Source organism: Ciona robusta, chromosome 9 (assembly GCF_009617815.1).
Source record: "Ciona robusta chromosome 9, ASM961781v2".
NCBI classification, from domain to species: Eukaryota; Metazoa; Chordata; class Ascidiacea; order Phlebobranchia; family Cionidae; genus Ciona; species Ciona robusta.
In genome coordinates, this window is record NC_143243.1 from 2,298,224 (window position 1) to 2,316,734 (window position 18,511).

Sequence of the window (18,511 nt, forward strand, 5' to 3'; positions counted from 1 at the left end):
CGTAGGGTTGACAAAGAAGTCAAAAGAATTTCGATTTCAAAAGCGTTAAAAATAAAATAAAAGTAGTTGTTCACGACTTTAAACGATCGTAGTTAGTTTTTCAAACCATGATCGTATTAACTGCCGTGTGCTGCTGGTTACTTTGGTTCATAACTTACATGTCACAACTTAACCCACTGATGGTTCCAACATTAACAAGAGGCGAAATATATTTGATGGGATGGGTGTGGTGATCATAGTTTTTCAAAAAATATTAGAAAGTATGTGATTTAGACGCCACGCTAATCCATGGTGTTACCTAACAGCATTATACACTTATCAAGCAAAAAATTACAAAAAATCTGATATATATATGTGCATGGTTTGGTCGTTTCAGCATGAGCTGCTCCATTGGAGATAACCTAACCGTTGAGAACGTCACTTCAATTCGCGAGGAAGCAGTGAGACTTGACAACAAAAAACTGGTGTTAGCATGCGATAATTTCATTGCCAGCCATTACACACAACCTGTGTTTCTAACACTCAGCTTCGAGCGGCTTAAAGAAGTGCTAATGCTAAGCGATGAGAGTAGAATCGAAGTCAGTCATTTATGCAAAGCTATTGAGACATGGGTAAACTTCCATCTCGTTTCTCGGGAAATGCACATACTTGAGCTTTTCCAATATCTAAGGATGCGAGTAGACCCCAGTATCAATCTTATGTACAAAACGGATAATGAGGTTCTGAGTATCATATATAGCTATCCAAGTCAGAATCTTGATCATTATGATGACCGTAATCTTTCTGTGTCCAACATACATCAAAGCCCAAGATAAAATAAAAAAACAGATGAAAAATAATGTTATGTTTAAACTTCTATTTCATTAATTTTGTTATTGCATAATTCAACAACTGTCTGTATTTTTTCATATCTGAATTAGTTGGTATCTGCACATATTTTAATTCATATTTTATTGTTAATTGTAGACTGCTGGCGTGTTGCAGCACCCCACGGTTATACAATCGGTACACATAAAGGCCTGCGTATATATTTCTGGTAATTATATGGTCTTGAAAAGTTTAACATGTACAATTTTGCTCTTGATTTATCATATATAATATTTAAGCTCGCTGACGCCATATACAGTTTCATGTCCGTAAATCTTGCAAATAAAAATAATTTGAACAAAATATTTGTTACACTACTTTTTAATTAAAAAACTTTTTTTCATACGGGCCTGTAAACAGACGTTTATAAAGATTAAACAGGTGTTTATGTGATTAAAACGATAAAGGATTGTATTCAAATTGAAAGCAGTTGTAACTTGTGGGTAAACTTGTGCGTATTTACTCAAACCTATTTCGCTTCAGTTGCAACATATCTTCAAACATTGTAACACGCTGTTAAGAATGTATTGTTGTAACAAACTGGCCACAAACGAACAAATTATATTATAAAAAAATTAAATTTTAAATAGACATATCCCTGACAACATACCCTTGACAAACATATCACTATAGTAGGGTGAGGAGAGATGGGGCACCTTTTCGTTCTATATTTTCTCGTCCCATCCATTTGGTAGTAAACAAAAAACATTCAAAGAATTATAACACCGTATCCTCACGACTCCATGCAGATCGCTGTTAATTGTTCAAAACACGATTAGGATGTTTCGATATTATGTGCTAAAGGTGTCCCGTCTTCACCCACCCTACTATACTGTTTCGTATGAAACTATAACTGTTTAAGCGGGGTCACATTAAAATCACAGTGTATATAACCACCCAATTATAACAAACATCCAGCCTCAAACCCAGACAAGGCGGTAACCAGCTATACCGATCCTACTGGGGCCAGAGAGTCGAAACAGCGCTTTATATCAACTTGAATAATATATATATTAACTACAATCATAACCAAAGGATCTTGCAACCACATAAACATCTGTTCTTTCCCACCGTAACAGCAGGGCAGGTTCCTTCAACAATTATATAATGCAAACAGTGTTAACTTAGGTTTACATACTTCTGCGCACCTGTTTAGCAGCACATGCAGTATATATATGTATATAGGAGCGGGTATATCGTAGGAACAAGTCTGCTTACTGCGTTGCTATATTGCGGTAAAGTTCAAGTGCATAGCAGAATATATATACCTCAGTAAACGTGTACGTTGAACCATAAATAAGTCGCTTCTATCGAAGATGGCATCTCGAGTGCTGGTTGTGTTTCTTGCGTGTATAGCGTTATCATCAGGAAAGTATATGAACTATGATTTTTAGGCACACTTTTTTTAATTCAGTCTTGGTTTGTTTAAAATTACTATACAACTCACTGTGAGTTTATTTATATTATAATGTGAGTATACTTTCTTATGTGCTACTAAAGTAGGTTTTTCGTGCTGTAGCATATTGTCAATGATAACGACTGTTGTTTTGTTGTTTTGAATATTTTGATTTTTGCTATCATGTTCAAAAAAATAAATAAAAAACTATGTTATAATTTTACAAATTTTGGTTTAGGTTCGATTCTTTACGAAGACAATTTCGATTATTTGGATACGTCGAAATGGTATCTTGAAGTTGTATCTAACCCCCACAACAATGAGCTTCAGTATTATACTGATAGATCAGATAATGTCCGAGTTGAAGATGGGCACTTGGTCTTAAAACCGATCAAAGAAAAGTGGGTGGTGATTTTTTTTTATAAATTAAAAAAAATATATATAAAAAATTAACCAAACCATTTGTTTCAGCTACGGTGGTAAACAATATACATCTGGAAGAATTCATAGCAACTTTGCGTGGAAATATGGACGAGTTGAAGTAAGAGCTAAATCTCCAAATGGATACGGGTTGTGGCCGGCTATTTGGATGATGCCAAGGTTAGTAAACGTTATTTATTTGTGCGATAAATGAATGAATATAACTGATTCATCTCTACGTAATGGAGCGACGTTAAAAATAAAAATGTTTCGTTTCGAGCGTGTTTTGACGTGTTGTGGGTATTCTTTTCTCTGCATTGCTGATAATTGAGACAAATCATTAGTGACCACTGGGTTCGAGCAATTGCTGTTAAGTGTCTTGCATACTACCGCTATGAGGTCTTAAGAAAACCCATATGAAGAAAATCTGATTTTAAAGATGAATTTCAAATTTTTTTTTTAATTTCAAAGGTAAAATACTTTTTTGTTATAATTGTTACACAGGGACAGTGTGTACGGTGGTTGGCCCGAAAGTGGCGAGATCGACATTATGGAAGCGAGAGGACAAGATCTTCATCAGTTCGGTAGTACCATCCACTACGGTATATGTTGTGATAATCATTACTGGGAATCAAGCGGCGACATGCAATTACAATGCTCCATCGATCAATATCATGTTTATACTTTGGACTGGACACCATCTGAGTTGGTATGAACCTTCCATATGTAAATTACTGTGGGGTAAGATGGGATACCGCTTTTAAAGCCGTGTGAATGTGGGTATATATTTATTTGAAATTTTTGTTTACTACCAAATGAAACAATAAAAGAAAATAAAAGCAGGTCCCATATTATACCGTTACCTGCTATAGGTTACCTAATGAATGTAAAAAGTAAAGAAATAAAAAGTAAACGGTTTCAAAACTGACGTAGCGGCGTAACACGAGGATAATAATCTAAGGGGTTAACACTACACGTATATTACAGGTCTATCGTTTGGATGGTAAAGCATACTATAGTCAGAGCCTTGACCGTGTCATAAGCTGGATGTATGACGCACCTGGTAAGCATATACTAACATGGACTAAGATGGGAAATCGTAAGCACAAAATATCCTATATTTTCTAATCATGTTTTAAACAATCAACAACGCTCTTAAAGAATCGTGAAGATACGGTTATATTATTCTGTAAATAATTTTCATTTACTACAAAATGGGATGAGACAACTAAATAAAAACAATCCCCATCTAACTCCAACCTATATCATGTTTTTTATTTCTTTAATGGAAAATCGTTATAAAATGAGCTGTTATTCGCAGGCCAGCCATTTGATCAATACTTCTACATGATCTTAAACGTGGCTGTTGGAGGCGACTACTTGGATAATCCAAAACCAACCACTGTGTGGAATTATCCTGATGCGGAGATGTGGGTGGATTATGTCAGAGTTTATCCATTGGAGGTAAATTTATATAAATGAATGCAAAACATTGAACGTGATTAAGTTTCCTTACCAATTAAACGCATTATTTAATACAATGGAATGAGATGGTATAACGTTAGCTTCCAAATCCCATAACTAATCATCGTAAAGAATTACCAACGTTAGTTTAAAGTCGTGATTATGCGTGTATTTGGTTATCCAAACGTTCTTTGTTTAACTAGCAAATGGTGCGAGAAAAGAGAATTTAAACGTGTCCCATCTTGCCCCACCACAGACTTGTGGTTTTAGGCAAGCTGTTCTAAATATTCAAATCAATGTGTTTATGAACAGGATATCGCCAGCCAAAAATGCATGGTAAAAGACGGTGCAGATCCGGCTGCAGTTTGTGGTAACATTGACTGGGCGTGCGGTTCACAAAACTGGGCCGATGTGTCTGCGCAATGCACAAGCGAATTACTGGCTTGCTGTGATCCACCATATGCGTGTGATGGTCCCAAACTAAACTGTAAGTATGTGTACAGAACCTATGTAGAAATTTTAGAAAACATTTAAAAATTTAGTTCGAACCTATAGGTGTATGTGTCCTTGGGCAAGATACAGCAATTAATTACCCCGTGGTCAGGTAATAAATAACATTATAACTTCTAAAAAAACATTCACTCACATGTGTACAAACTTGGGCGTATGAAAAAACAACTTGTACAACCTGTAAGTCGCCCTGCCACGCGAGTATAAAAATGGCCTTCGTTTAATTATTCTATATTATACTCCACCATCTTGGAGTGAACATATATAGAACATAATCTCTTAATTTTATACAGCTTTGGCAAGCGAAGTTTACACCGCTTATGACAACATAGTGAACGATGGAAACTCGTGTAACTTTGGTGGAACAGCTCAACGTTTAGTTACTTTAAATGACGGTGACGTCAGTGATGAAATCGGTGGCTGTTTGATCAAAGACTCGGCTGATGATTCTTCTATTTGTGGAGCCATGGAATGGGCTTGCTACAGTCAAAACTATGCTGATGTAAGATGCAAAACATGAATGTTTCCTAACATTTTTTATAAAAACAAAAAACTACAATAAACTAACTCTGGCGTAAATACTATTTCCTCGGAGTTACTTACCGTAAAATCCCACCTATAAGATCCCATACAAAATATTCATTGTACATAACCTACCACTACGAACTGGAAAACCGAATTTCATTACTTTTTAAATTATTAAACAACTCTCTTTTAAGGTATCTTCTGAATGTTCTGCTGGTTCTGACGTTCTTAACTGTTGTTCTGTATCGCCATCAGTGTGTAACGACGCTCGACTTCATTCTGCTGCTGAAGCTGTTTTCCAATCTTACTATAACCAGTTACAAACACCATCAGCGTGTGACTTTGGTGGTGTATGTTACCTTGAAAACAGCCTTGAACCACTTGCTTGTACAGATGGATATGGTGGGTAAATTAAGGGACTAATTCGGGCTAAAATCCAAGTGTGTGCATTGTTATACGACTTGTTACATGTAATTAATTGCCCATTTATAACTTGAAATATAATCAGAATCGGACACCAAGAATTCTCATTAATAAACAGTAATTAAATAATAGCAAAAGCGAATATAACAAACAAAACACCTATACAGCTAAGCTATGGAACTTATTCAGCTTCAATACAGTTGGTCCAAATACACATGCAAATATTACTAGAAAAGGATTGAATTTAAAAAGGAGCTGAAGCCTGAAGGATATAGTATAAAGAGAGTGCAAAGGTATTGTAGTTAGGATTTATGTTTATATATAAACAAACAGGACTGAATTGCTTTCAAAAATTTGAGAAACATTTTAACCAGAAAACGATTTTGAACCCAGATTGCAAAAAAATTGAATAACTTAGTTACTTGAATTGACTGATAATTATTAATGTCATGCTTTAAAAAAATAAGCACTGCAGAGAAACATGTTTAACATGCTAAAAAATAATCTTGTAATAGTTAATATACCATTTCCACATGCCATATACCACAACATACATACTGCTTTATATACTTCATGGGTTATATTAACTAAAGCAAGAAGCCTAGATAAGTGATGGACAAATTGAATATAAATAGGATGACCGGTTCATATCACTGCTTTAACATTTTAAAATATCTTCTTTGTAAAATTTGGTATATTTAGGAAGATAATATTTTTATCACTTTTGCTTCTCCATAGACATCGGCTTAACGTTTTTGGGTGTTTAACAAAATTTGGAGTGACATTTTTAAAATGTAAAAAATGAACTCAAGGATGACAATAATAGGGCACCTCATTAATTAATGCATTATACTTCGACTCTGCTGGTTTTTAGACACTTAACAGCAGGGTAAAAGCTGTTTTAGGCTTAAAACTAGGGGTACTAGACATATGATGTATCTTGTTTTAAACCTAGAGTATTAAAACCTATGTTTCAAAACTAGGGGTTTGTCACCTTATCGTTACGCCTATGTCCCAGGATGCCTGCATGTTGGATTATATTTTAATTATGAGTTGATGAGTTCAAAATCAGAATCTCCACTGTCACTCTCAGATTGGTTAATAACTGAGTGAATACTCCAAGGTTGGCAAAAGTAAGAGTGGGGTAATGGGGTGCAGTGGCTGGATGGCAAGTTTCGGGTCATTTTTGTTACCTGGGGTTATTTAAAGGGTTATTATGGATGAACTTGCACTTCTGGTAAAAAATGATATTTTTATTAGTCGTCATTTCCAAATAAGGGAAAAAGTTTTTACCTCAAAAGTAATTTTAAGTATCTTATGTTTTGTAACAAAAGCGGTCAACCAATATATATGAACTTTGACTGTTTGGGTATTTTTGGTAAATTTTCGGAAAAATACTTATATCTAACAATTAAAAAACTAGGAAATTAATAGTTAGACACTACAACAACAGAATCTTGGTTGAGTTGGGGGTTTAAAATATGTAACTTCCTAAAGACTTTTTAACAACAGAAATATATTTGAAATAACTCACCAAATATAAGACTAGTTGAGTTTTTTTAACTGAAGTTAAATCCTCCCCAATATTTAATGGATATTCACACGACGGGTTTAGGGTAAGATGGCTCCGTATTAATTGTTCACATTGCTTTGCATTGTAACACCAACCATTAAGAACTTCATCTGAAGTAATATTTTATATTTTTTAGTATTTAGGATAATTGTCTGAAACAACTTAATCCACAATCATATTATCACTGTCTATGCCCTATGTCCCCAAAATTAACACAAAAATAACAAAAAAAAAAATTTTTCTTTGTCATAACAAAATCACAGTTTTTGGCTTTTGCGCATTTCTGATGTGTTTGATATTTCAAATTGTCAAGCACATGCCTTTATAACTGATTTAGGTTTGATTTCAAATATACTAGTTATACTGTATAATCTGAAATATAGCTTAGCCATGTCCACAGTAACAGTAACTCCACAACAGCCACTGTCTTTGAAGTTTAGATTAACTGTTTATTAACATAAAAAATTTTCTCACCTCTGTTAAATGAATCCACAGCACTCAACCATGACCACAAAGTTCGGGTTTGCTCATCAGATTTTTCTCCTAACTCATCAACAAACAACTTTGGAAATCTTGATTTTAACATTTCCTCAATTAACATATTTCCTAAGTTACTTCTAAAGTTGTGTTGACCATCTGAAAAAGAATAATTTCGTTTTTTTTATAAAAACAGTAATAATTAGGTTTATTAGTCTCTTTGATTTAGGTAATGAAGATTAAAATATTTTAAACGAAAAAACAGATATATAATACGACTGTCATTAAACCTCGCTTTAGAAACCATCTTTAGTTTCTTTTTGGCTGTTTCCCGATTTATTTATTTAATATCATAAGTCATCAGTAAAAAATATCAATTGCAATCTTACCCAAGTTCATAACCTCATCTTGTGTTCTTCTTACAATAGACACAGGTCCTTTATATTGTTGTAAACATTCACTGTTATTAAGATTCAGATAGTTTCTTACAGTGTATGTCACAATGGGTTCTGTGAAATAGATAAAGAATTAACTTATTAGAAACTTTGGCAACCCTGGCCATTATAAGCGTCACGTTTTTTAACTTTTTTATTCAAATCTGGAAGAAAATTGCTAAAATTCGGTGACACCTATAGTTGTCAAACAAAAAGCAACCTTGTTGACGAAATGCATTATAACTTGGCTCTGGTTGTTTGTAACTAGTAAACTAACACATATTATGTTGCTTCTGTTTCAGAAGTTAGGGTAACATATATAGGAAGAGCAATAATTATTATTTCACATAATATTTAATTACCTAACAATTCTGGCATCATCTTTTTAGCGAATGGCAAAACATCATAAAACGTTGCATCCAAAAACAAACCCTTTATATTTGGATAACGCAATGCAGCTGATATAGCAGAAAAACCACCTAAAAAATAAGCTTTAATTTTTGTTCTATGAAGTGCTATATATGCTTACCAATTGACCAGGCAAAAACAATGATATTTTCTGGTTGGAACTCAAGTTCATGTATCACATATTGAAACACAACGTCAACTGCATTCTCTTCAGCTTCAGGAAATGGCATACCCTGTAATGTAAATGTAAACAACATCAAAACAATGTTGCCTATACCTACATAAATGTAATATTACACTACTATAAACACTGTATACTCATACAGTATTACATCATAATACAAAACAAATGTATTGTTGTTATTGATAACATAGTGAAAAAGCATACATTCTTTGCATTACAGCAAAAGAGCAATATAATATTTCCTTTTACAAGCAACAACTTAATTCACACAAATTTTTGGTAAACAATTTCTTTTATGCTATTCTGTTACTTATGCTATCAGGCTCAATGTAAAAAAAATTTTAGCAACTTATCCAGAATAAAACATAGTGTATTTTAGATGTAATAATGAAATATTTATTCCCCAATGAAGTCTTGCCGAATAGCAGTTGAAATATGTGAAATACACTTTGTTTTTATACCAGAAAAGCCACATGTTTTTATACCACAGGAGTCAAATTTGTGTTGTCAAAAACATCAAGCCATATCTGGCATGCAATTTAAAGGTTCCTTAATCCCTTGCCTTCCCCTACATTACTGAGTAATATCCCTACCGTGCTTCCAGCAAAACCTGGATGGTTCCATCCTATGACAGAATATCCTGCTTGCAGTGGTGTACACATGCAACCAACTTCATAGAATCCAGCATTTCCCTCACAACATATAACGATGGTGTTACCATGTTGGGTAGGGTTGTCTACTCCCGTGTCACGGTCGTATCTATTCTCATGGTTTCTGTAAAAACATCAGAGCTATGTAAATTGTTATTGAACAGAATATGAACTAATATGACAAAAAATATGAAAAAAATCATAACAATATAAAAAACTCAACTGCAAATAGTTACACTGAAATACTAATTACTATTGAAGAGAGAAGTTTATACATGTTTGTGAAATATTAAATCGTTTATGCATTTATACTGGTTACTCATGGGTACCTTAATCTTTTTTAGTGTAATGGGTACCGTTGTTTTTTCCAACACGTTACATACCCTTGTAGGCACCTATGACCCTGCCTCTGTATATTTGTAAAATATTAAAAACCTAGTAAGCTACCTTCCTCTCCTGTCAACAAACATTGTATCAATACTGTTCCCATCTCGTGCCAATAATTTGCCACGAATTCCATCATTCTGTGGAAATAAACAACAGTAGTGTTAAATAAGCTTGTAGTCACTAATTACTAAATTGCCAGCAACACAGAAATAAACAATTACCCACAAAATTACATAATATAATCACCCACGCACAAACTTACATAATACATATCACCTACAATGTTACAAAAATCAGATCTCTTCAGCGGGAAAGTGGTGTACACAAACAGAACAAGTTATACAGCTGTCATTTTACCTCCACGTGAGAATAAAGCATTTATTCAACCTTTAGGTTAACATCTTTGAATATCTTACCTCTTCAACAAGTTTTGCTCGATTAACTTGCAAAGCTGATCCTGAAATCAAATCAAAATTTAAATTTAAATCTATAACATTCATATCACATTAATTATATGCGTTACCATATGCTGCTTGTAGTAACATGGTAGATCCAGGGTAAGCAAGTCTCACACCAAATGTATGAGAGATAATATAAGCAATTATTTCTTCAGGTATTCCAACCAGTACAGTAGACACTACATTATCATGCTGAGATCTTATTCTTTGCCATAGAGATTGACGTTTGGGCCAAGATTTGACATTTTCAACTTGATCCCAACGAAAATCATGCGGCCAGTGTGAAAAGTCAAAGTCATATCGGAGTATCTCTTTCTGAAAAAATATTAACAATTTTTAAAAACTTCCAAGCAGGAACGAGACAAATAGGTCACATCAACCGTGTTATAACGACTGCCGTTGCCATGCAAGGGTAAATAGGTTCCATTAATTCAACTAACTCTTGTTTAATTTTAAACCTTTTTATCTTTGTTCTTTGCGTTCTTTTTTGTACTTGCTAAAGCCGTAAGAAACTCATTGTAATCGCTATTTGTGCTTCGTCCATAACCTTTAATGTTAAAAAATATTATATAGGTTAGAAACATAACATCTATGCAGTTGGAAAAAACACAAACCTCTTGTTAAAAGTAAAGTAACGACAAATGCTGAAGCACAAACTCCAAACTTGGTGTAACTACTCAAAGTTTCTAGACAGCAATAACCTGTGTGAGAAAAGAGAGTAATAGGAAAAGAAGTTTGCATTTGTTACATTTCGAATAGAAATTAAATTTCAATCCTATTTATCCCTTTAATTATGATTTGTTTAAATTGTCGGCCATACTCATAGTCATACACTATAAAAAAAATTAAAAATATATTTACCCACAATGCTATATAATATGTATGTGGGGTCTGGGATGTATGAAACAAAACACCCATGTAATAACAGCTGTCATAGCGCCCCACCACACAAAGACAAGTATTAAGTAAATTACATTCATTGATTTAATCAATTGGAAAATTAATTTGAACATGTAAATTTTAGTTTAAATTAAACTATTTCAAACTTATTTATTAAATATATATATATTAATTAGTATATATATTAATTAGTATTGAATTATTTCCTCATACTTAAATTAAAATTTATTGTAAAACCTCTTCTGTAAAGGAAGACAAGCCATATAGGAGTTGTGTAATACAACAAGGATTTTGTTGTCAGCAAAAAGTTAAGAATTCTTTGGCTTTTTTCTTCAAATCCATTTGGTTCGTAGTTATATGCCTGCATTATAAAATCATTACAAGTACACTGTACACAGTATGTATATAAGTACAAATGTTTTGCACATTTTTATTAAAATTTAATACAAAAAAAACGATTACAAATGACCTGTCTGTAGATTGTATTCAGAATTAGCATAATTTATCCTATTTTTTAGAAAAACACATTTTATTCAATCTGGTATAACATTGTTGGTATAACTTTAAGATAAGTATTCAAATTCTTTATTTACATTATTTGACTTACCCTTCTGCTTGCATCATTTGATCGGTGAATCCGTGATATGGTTGGACCAAACACACAAGCATACAATCTTTGTATTGACATTATCTTTGGTAAATAATATCCACAACCATGTAAATGTGCATACACAGAACGACTAGTTATTTTAGCTTCAACAGTAACTGCAGTAAAAAGAGGTATGATGAATTCGTGGTTATATTAAATAGCATAAAATATAAATAATGTAAGATAGAAAATGTGAACACCATGCAAAAAGACATCAACCTAATCCGTATATTAGCATACAATACTGGTATAACGCTTGACATAAGCTTTGATTTATAAACATGCTCGATAACTTAATTATCTTCCTTTTATTTATCTACAAAATTCTGACAAAATTATAACCCTACCAGTGATGCCAAAGAAAATTTTATTCCAGAAAAATTGAGGTATAAATAAACCACAGTACTCTCTCTAAGAGAGTACTCTGAATAAACCAAAGCATATTTAGAAGGTTTTATATGCTCGAGAAAGCTTTTAAGATATGAAAAAAGCGTAATACCTATCGAACAAAATGGCTTTTATCGACAGAGAATATGATTCTGGGCTAGAGACACTATTTTTGCTTAGCGATTCTTCTTTGCCTGACTAAAGAAATAAGATACACTTTACAGCATCGCGTAATAGCTGTTATAAACTTTCATAATTAATAACATGGAGAATTGAAACAATTTTTTTATGTTTTTGGTTCGCATGATTTTTTTTTCTTTCAAATTAGGGGAATTACCGTAACTTTCGTCACGTGGAAATATATTTTTACATTCGCCATAAACGTTACGTTTGTTTATATTGTTGTTCTGTTACTTTACAACAATAATACTTTCTTGGCCGATAGTACAACTGTTTATGCTACTACAAAATCATACAACAGCGAGAAATTCAAAATAAAATGTGAGTTTATGAAACTTTATTAACCTTTATTACAGACATGATTGACAGGAGACAATTACGTTCTGCATGTAGGCTACTGTACTTATTTTGTCACTTTCCACAGAGAAATAGGTACAAGTTTATTCTATACTATAGTTATCTATTTGTGATAATGTTTGACTGTAGTGAATGGGATGAAACAGACCAAGGTTCGGAACTATGTGATGAATTGTTTGGTGATGTTTCAAAATCAATTCCGGCCACAGAGAAATCTGGACACACAACTAAGACAGATCAAATAACACGTAAGCAATGGAAGTTAAAACAAAAGAATAAACGGAAATGCAAAAATAAATTTAGAACTAAGGAAAAAAAGCAAGAAATGGAAGTTGAGAAAACGTGTAGTCAAACTAACAAACAATCCAAATCTATAAAAGAATCAACAAAAGAAGAAATACCTAACCCAGCATGTCCTGATGTAGTTCAACCTAATAAGAAAACAAAGGCTAGCAAGAGAATTGCAAAACCTTTAAACGATGGAAATCCACAAAGCAAGAAAAAAGTTAAAAGTTTAACAACGCAAGAAAAAGACAATGAAAATAAAATTTCATTAAAAAAGAAACCTAATGATGTCAATCCTCAAAACAAGAAAAAAGTTCAAAATAAAACGATGCAGGAAAAAGACAATGAGAGTAAAACTACATTAAAAGAGACCAAGCCAACACAAAATCTAAAAGATCGATTGGTTAAAAAGCTTGAATCCTCCAGATTTCGATTTATAAATGAACAGGTAAACAACATGCGGACATTGAGTAATATTATACTAGTTTAAATGGTTAAATTGTAAGGATGGTTTAAACCAGTGGGTCAATTGCTGTATATTAAAAACTAAATGGCCTTTATTTATCGTACTGTTGCAATCAAAGCTCACAAAAAAACATATTTACATTTTATTTGGTTGGATGAAAGCAGCGTGGTCCCTACACAAGAAAATTTATTTTAATCAATAAAGAATAAAACTATTAATGTACCATTTGTTTGATAGATATACTCGCAAAGTAGTGAAGCTACAATAAAAACTTTCAGTTCTGATCAATCTGCTTTTGAGATTTATCATCGTGGGTTCACTGCACAGGTTGCTACATGGCCTGTAAACCCATTGGACTTAATTATTAAATGGATCAAAGAAAGGTGGGAATTATTGGCGTAATATTGGAGGTGCCTGCGCTATCATATCATTAGAAGTGTGTCACCCCAATTTTTAAAACAGGGGTGACATCATGTGTTTTAATGTTTTATCCTGCTAAATTTTACACCTAAAAGTTTTAGTACCCCAGTTCTACACCTTGGCAGTATAAAAAATATGTTATCCAAACAGATTATTAAAATTGACATAGGCATATATGTATATATGTGTACAATATACTGTTGTTTTGTTTAGATCACCAAAACTTGTTATTGCTGACTTTGGTTGTGGGGAAGCAGAACTTGCAAAGAGAGTGAAAAATAAAGTTCACTCATTTGATCTTGTTGCGGTTAATGATCAAGTTACAGTGGCAGATATTTCTAATGTAAGTCCATTTTTTTGGTATTTTAAATTATAATATATGTTTAAGATTTTGAATTATTTATCCTCGGGTAGTGGAGCAATGTCAGTCGTTATAACACAGGTGGTATGTTCATATACCAGATTACATGCCTACTTACTGGTTACAATATATTTAACTCTGTTGATGATTATTATTTTATTATTTTTAAATGTATGGCTGACAATTTAGAAAACCCATAAAAGACCACCTGATTAAAGCAATTGCTGTTAAGTGTCTTGGTCAAGGAGTAGGACACATACATACCCCAATGGTAGTAGCATCCAGCATTGAACAAAAACTTCTTGGCTAAAGACACATGCCGTAATCACTGTGCCATGGTGCCAGCACACATAGTTTATGACACAAAATCCTTTAACGCAATTTCTTCATAAATTTAAATAAAGATTAGCCGAATCTTTATCTTGTTAATATTATTAGGTTCCCTTACCTGATGCAAGCATGGACGTGGTCGTGTTTAGTTTATCTCTCATGGGAACTAATCTTGTTCAGTTTTTAATTGAAGCCAATCGTGTTTTGAAGACAAGGTAAGATTACTTAAACCTAAAAGCGCCAATCTTTTGGTTGCAAGAAGCAGGATATGCAGCTTACCCTGGAGTTTTGTATGCTATTAATCAGTTAACTTTACACCTAATTTTGATTTGTTAAAAGGAATATGTTTCTAAATAGCTATGCTTCCCTTGTATTTTAAAAGGTTTAGCGCTTATGCTTAAACCGACATGTTCGTTTTGTTTATTAAATACATATTGATACTTTTAACTTAAATTTACATTATAACAGTGGAGTAATGAAGATAGCTGAAGTAGCAAGCAGGTTTACTGGGTTGAAACCTTTTATTGGTGATTTGAAAAAACTTGGATTTGATTTGCACAAAAAGGTAATAGCATACATTACCTCTGATTTATTTAATTTGTTATGTTTTTCCCTTTTAATGAAAGTTGGTGAAGTGTATTGTCACTTTTGCGGTAATTGCCCCAACCCAGTGGTCATGTGTTGTTTAAATTGTAAGCCATAAATCAATTAACCACAAAGTTACATACATGGTAACTCGTAAGCTAGCACACGGTGTATAAAACAGACTCCAGGATAAAGCAAATTGCATTCATTCATATTTTCAGTGGCAAAAATCAACCGACCTAATGAGTTTCATGTTTTATTTTACACAGAACACAAGCAACACTCACTTCTACATGTTTGATTTCATTAAAACAAAGACGACTTCCCCTAATGTTGCGGCAGATGAATTACGTGGTTTGAAGTTAAAGCCCTGCTCTTATAAAAAGCGATAACCCTTAGCGAAGCTTCGTGTTTCTGCCTTGATATATTTTTAATTTGTTTCGAAATACAAGAGTTCGATCACGTGTTGTGACTTTTTACATTTGAAACACAATATAGTTTTTTTTACAGTATAGTTGGTCAGAATAATATGATCCATGTTTTCAATCTCCTTTATCGTCTTTATCGGTAGTTGAAAAGAATGTTTACAGAGTTATATAACCATGGCCCCGCTATCTAAGAAAGCATTGATTCTTTAAAACACAGGAAATAGGAAATTTAGGTACTGTATCCCATCTTACCCAGACGTTTCAAAAGTTTCGATTTTATTGTTTTCCGCGTGTTAAAAAACTGCTCTGCTGATAGGCTCGGAAATAAAGCGTGTATTTTGTTCCTTATCTGTACGACTGTGTTGTTTATTTCCATTGTAGAAAACGGTGCACTAGGTTGGGGTTATACTTACAAAAACATCGGTTATTTAGCTTTAAAACACTACAGTATTCAAGAGAAATACGTTTTATGGTTTAACTGTTGTATAGTACTGTGGGGTAAGATAACGTTTGCACATAATATCCCATATTTCCTAATCGTGATTTTAACAATTAACAAAGCTACTTTAGAGTAGCGGTTATAATTTTTGTTAATATCATTTGCTTACTAATAAATGAAACGTTAAAAGATAAAGACAATATGGTTTTTACCCAAACATATTCTACAAAAATATGAAAATAATTTAACACAAATCAATGTGAGCATTACTGTTCGCAAAATGCAATTATGTTCGCGCGGAATAATAAAGAATCATTTAGTTGATGTGTGTGATTGGTGGTTCATTTTTGCATAGTGTTATCGACAAAATTTTACCCGGGGGATTTTGTGTTTTAACAAAACAAATTATGTTGTAGGATATTAGCACAAGTAATATTGTATACGTTTGTTCTAACCAAACCTAACTGCAACGTAGGGTATTTTGTCTGTTTCAGTTAACAAAACTATTAACATGCAAATCTAGAACCTTTTACAATTTTCAAGTTTTGTTACACAAAAACGTAAAAAATGTTGTTTTGCATTTGCCTAAATAAGTCAGTAAAATATAAATGAAAGTTACATTTAGTCTATAGTTTATTCCAAAGTCCCAGTTCATTCATAGAAATCTTATAGCAGACTAGAATGTTTTGATAGAGTTTGAACCAATCGTTCGTAACCCAGCAGTAACAACACTGGGCCAAGGCACCGTCGGGATGGATGTGTAAACGATACCAAGTGTTTCACTTGAGTGCTATTGACTTCTTTGTATGACATAGCTAGAATGACGTCAAACAACCTCCGCTAGCTTTTCTTAATCTGTTCAGACAATACAGCAGCAGCTTTCACTTATGCTTTATATGAACGAAGGCATAGAATGTTTTTCAGGTGCCACATATCGATTTAAACATTAACTGGTCGATATTTGCTTACATGAGACCGAGGAAGGATGATTTGTGACTGAAGTTCGAACAACAGGCATGGATTTACCAGACAACATGAGTAATTTATGTCAGGCTAACACAACAGTTGGAAATTCGACGGGGGTTTTAAAATACGAAAGGCAGTGGGTACGAGATGAGATTATCGCCGCCAGTTTGACATGCGTGTCATTCTATCTTGTCATTAGCCTCGCTATTTTTGAATTACGAAAATCCAGGATCGAAGATAATGGAAAGAAAATGGAACTCAAACAAACAAAATGTAAACAAATCGAAAATATATTTTCTCGAGGAACTCTTTGTCTCGTAGCGGCGGTTTTCACATTTTTCCGATGTCTTGGCGAACAGATTGAACTTCGATTCGGAACAACGTCTGACGCTGCGTGTATGATATACCAGCATCTTTTTGTATATAATTATCAAATACCATTACTTGCACAGTATTTGCTCCTATGGACCCGCCAGCGCAAAATGTACAGACATCGTACACTTCGGCATCTGACTTCATCTACGATGAAATTCATCAGTGGAAGTGTTATACTAGGAATATTTTTATCATCTTTCATCACTGTTGTTTGCTACTTTTACAGCTTCAGACTTAAGAGTTCCCCAAACGGCTGTGTGTACGATATAATAGTTGGGGATACACCGTCGTCGGGGGTACCAGGTTTAATGATGTTTGGCAGCGCTTTTGTATTCCAGTTGCTTTTATTAGGACTGCTGGTATATCCGTTAATACGACATTACCATATTCGGTGTCTCGGAAGTCAACAGAACACTGGGTCGGAAAATGTTCGACGTACCATATTCCGTATTAGTATGTGTACATTAGTGTGTGTTATGTCAGATTGTGCCGCATCTACGTCCATGGCATTTCTGCATGAAACAGAAAACCCGATCATGTTCTGGGCAAATATGTTCAGCCTTAACTTGATTATTAACGTAATCACAGTCACGCATTCTTTCGTAGACTGGAAACGAAGGCTGTTGCCGTGTTACAGAGTTGAATATGACGTTGTGGCGAAAGCGAACCACCATTGTGGACATAGCATCAGTATTGTGTGATAACATATAGTACGTTGGGATAAGATGGTCCATGTTTTTAATCTCTTTCATTTACCTCATCCTGACGTGTGCTGCTTTCATTCATATACACTTGCCTTTTATTTCTCCTGCAGTTCAAGTATTATACGATCGTTCTTTTACAGCATATGGCGAAGAATGTCGCGCTTTTAAAGTTCATTAATAAACGTTTGTTCATTGTTTCTTTTGTTTTCTACGAAAACAAATCGACTTCAAAGAACTGAAATGAGGCGAAAAATAAAGAATTTACAAAATAATGTTGGAATACAATTTGCGTTGGACAACATATACATATGACCAAGCACGACACTGAAGTGCAAAGTTTGCATTAAAGCATTGGCAGGACATACAGTAGGGTGGGTAAAAACGACAGACCTTTAGCAGCTTAGCACATGTATCCAAAAATCCTGATAATGTTTTAAATGAAACAATCAAAAACGGTCTACAGGAGTCGTGAGGATACGGTTTTATAATTCATTAAATGTTTA

General features: G+C 33.6%; 4 protein-coding genes across 5 annotated transcripts; 3 read left to right on the plus strand and 1 right to left on the minus strand.

The window, feature by feature from the left end:
* The first annotated feature begins 2,183 nt into the window (after positions 1–2,183).
* On the plus strand, positions 2,184–5,702 carry LOC149730764 (glucan endo-1,3-beta-glucosidase-like). The gene is made up of 9 exons (XM_089885523.1): positions 2,184–2,217; positions 2,502–2,664; positions 2,735–2,863; positions 3,188–3,392; positions 3,671–3,746; positions 4,005–4,147; positions 4,460–4,634; positions 4,951–5,159; positions 5,377–5,702. Exons 1-9 carry the CDS (start codon positions 2,184–2,186, stop codon positions 5,590–5,592), a joined length of 1,350 nt encoding a protein of 449 aa, XP_089741649.1. The 3' UTR covers positions 5,593–5,702.
* LOC149730765 (phosphatidylserine lipase ABHD16A-like) lies at positions 5,630–11,862 on the minus strand. 2 transcript variants are annotated; one of them, XM_089884014.1, is made up of 14 exons: positions 11,684–11,862; positions 11,314–11,437; positions 10,791–10,877; positions 10,635–10,723; positions 10,242–10,491; positions 10,135–10,175; positions 9,779–9,855; positions 9,275–9,455; positions 8,619–8,730; positions 8,452–8,568; positions 8,045–8,164; positions 7,653–7,814; positions 7,140–7,288; positions 5,630–6,798 (listed from the first exon to the last, which is right to left on the minus strand). In XM_089884014.1, the coding sequence occupies exons 1-14, from the start codon at positions 11,762–11,764 to the stop codon at positions 6,652–6,654; spliced, it is 1,737 nt and encodes a 578-aa protein (XP_089740140.1). In that variant the 5' UTR covers positions 11,765–11,862; the 3' UTR covers positions 5,630–6,651. The 2 variants fall into 2 exon arrangements, with proteins under 2 accessions (XP_089740140.1, XP_089740139.1); XM_089884013.1 differs by having other exon boundaries at positions 11,290–11,437.
* Positions 11,863–12,203: 341 nt separating this feature from the next.
* Positions 12,204–15,558, plus strand: LOC149730766 (ribosomal RNA-processing protein 8-like). The gene is made up of 6 exons (XM_089884044.1): positions 12,204–13,382; positions 13,638–13,783; positions 14,034–14,163; positions 14,620–14,726; positions 14,980–15,076; positions 15,366–15,558. The coding sequence occupies exons 1-6, from the start codon at positions 12,651–12,653 to the stop codon at positions 15,486–15,488; spliced, it is 1,335 nt and encodes a 444-aa protein (XP_089740170.1). The 5' UTR covers positions 12,204–12,650; the 3' UTR covers positions 15,489–15,558.
* A 1,068-nt stretch (positions 15,559–16,626) lies between these two features.
* Positions 16,627–18,249, plus strand: LOC149730767 (uncharacterized). Its single transcript, XM_089884071.1, has one exon. The coding sequence runs from the start codon at positions 16,980–16,982 to the stop codon at positions 18,003–18,005; it is 1,026 nt and encodes a 341-aa protein (XP_089740197.1). The 5' UTR covers positions 16,627–16,979; the 3' UTR covers positions 18,006–18,249.
* The last annotated feature ends 262 nt before the right edge of the window (positions 18,250–18,511 follow it).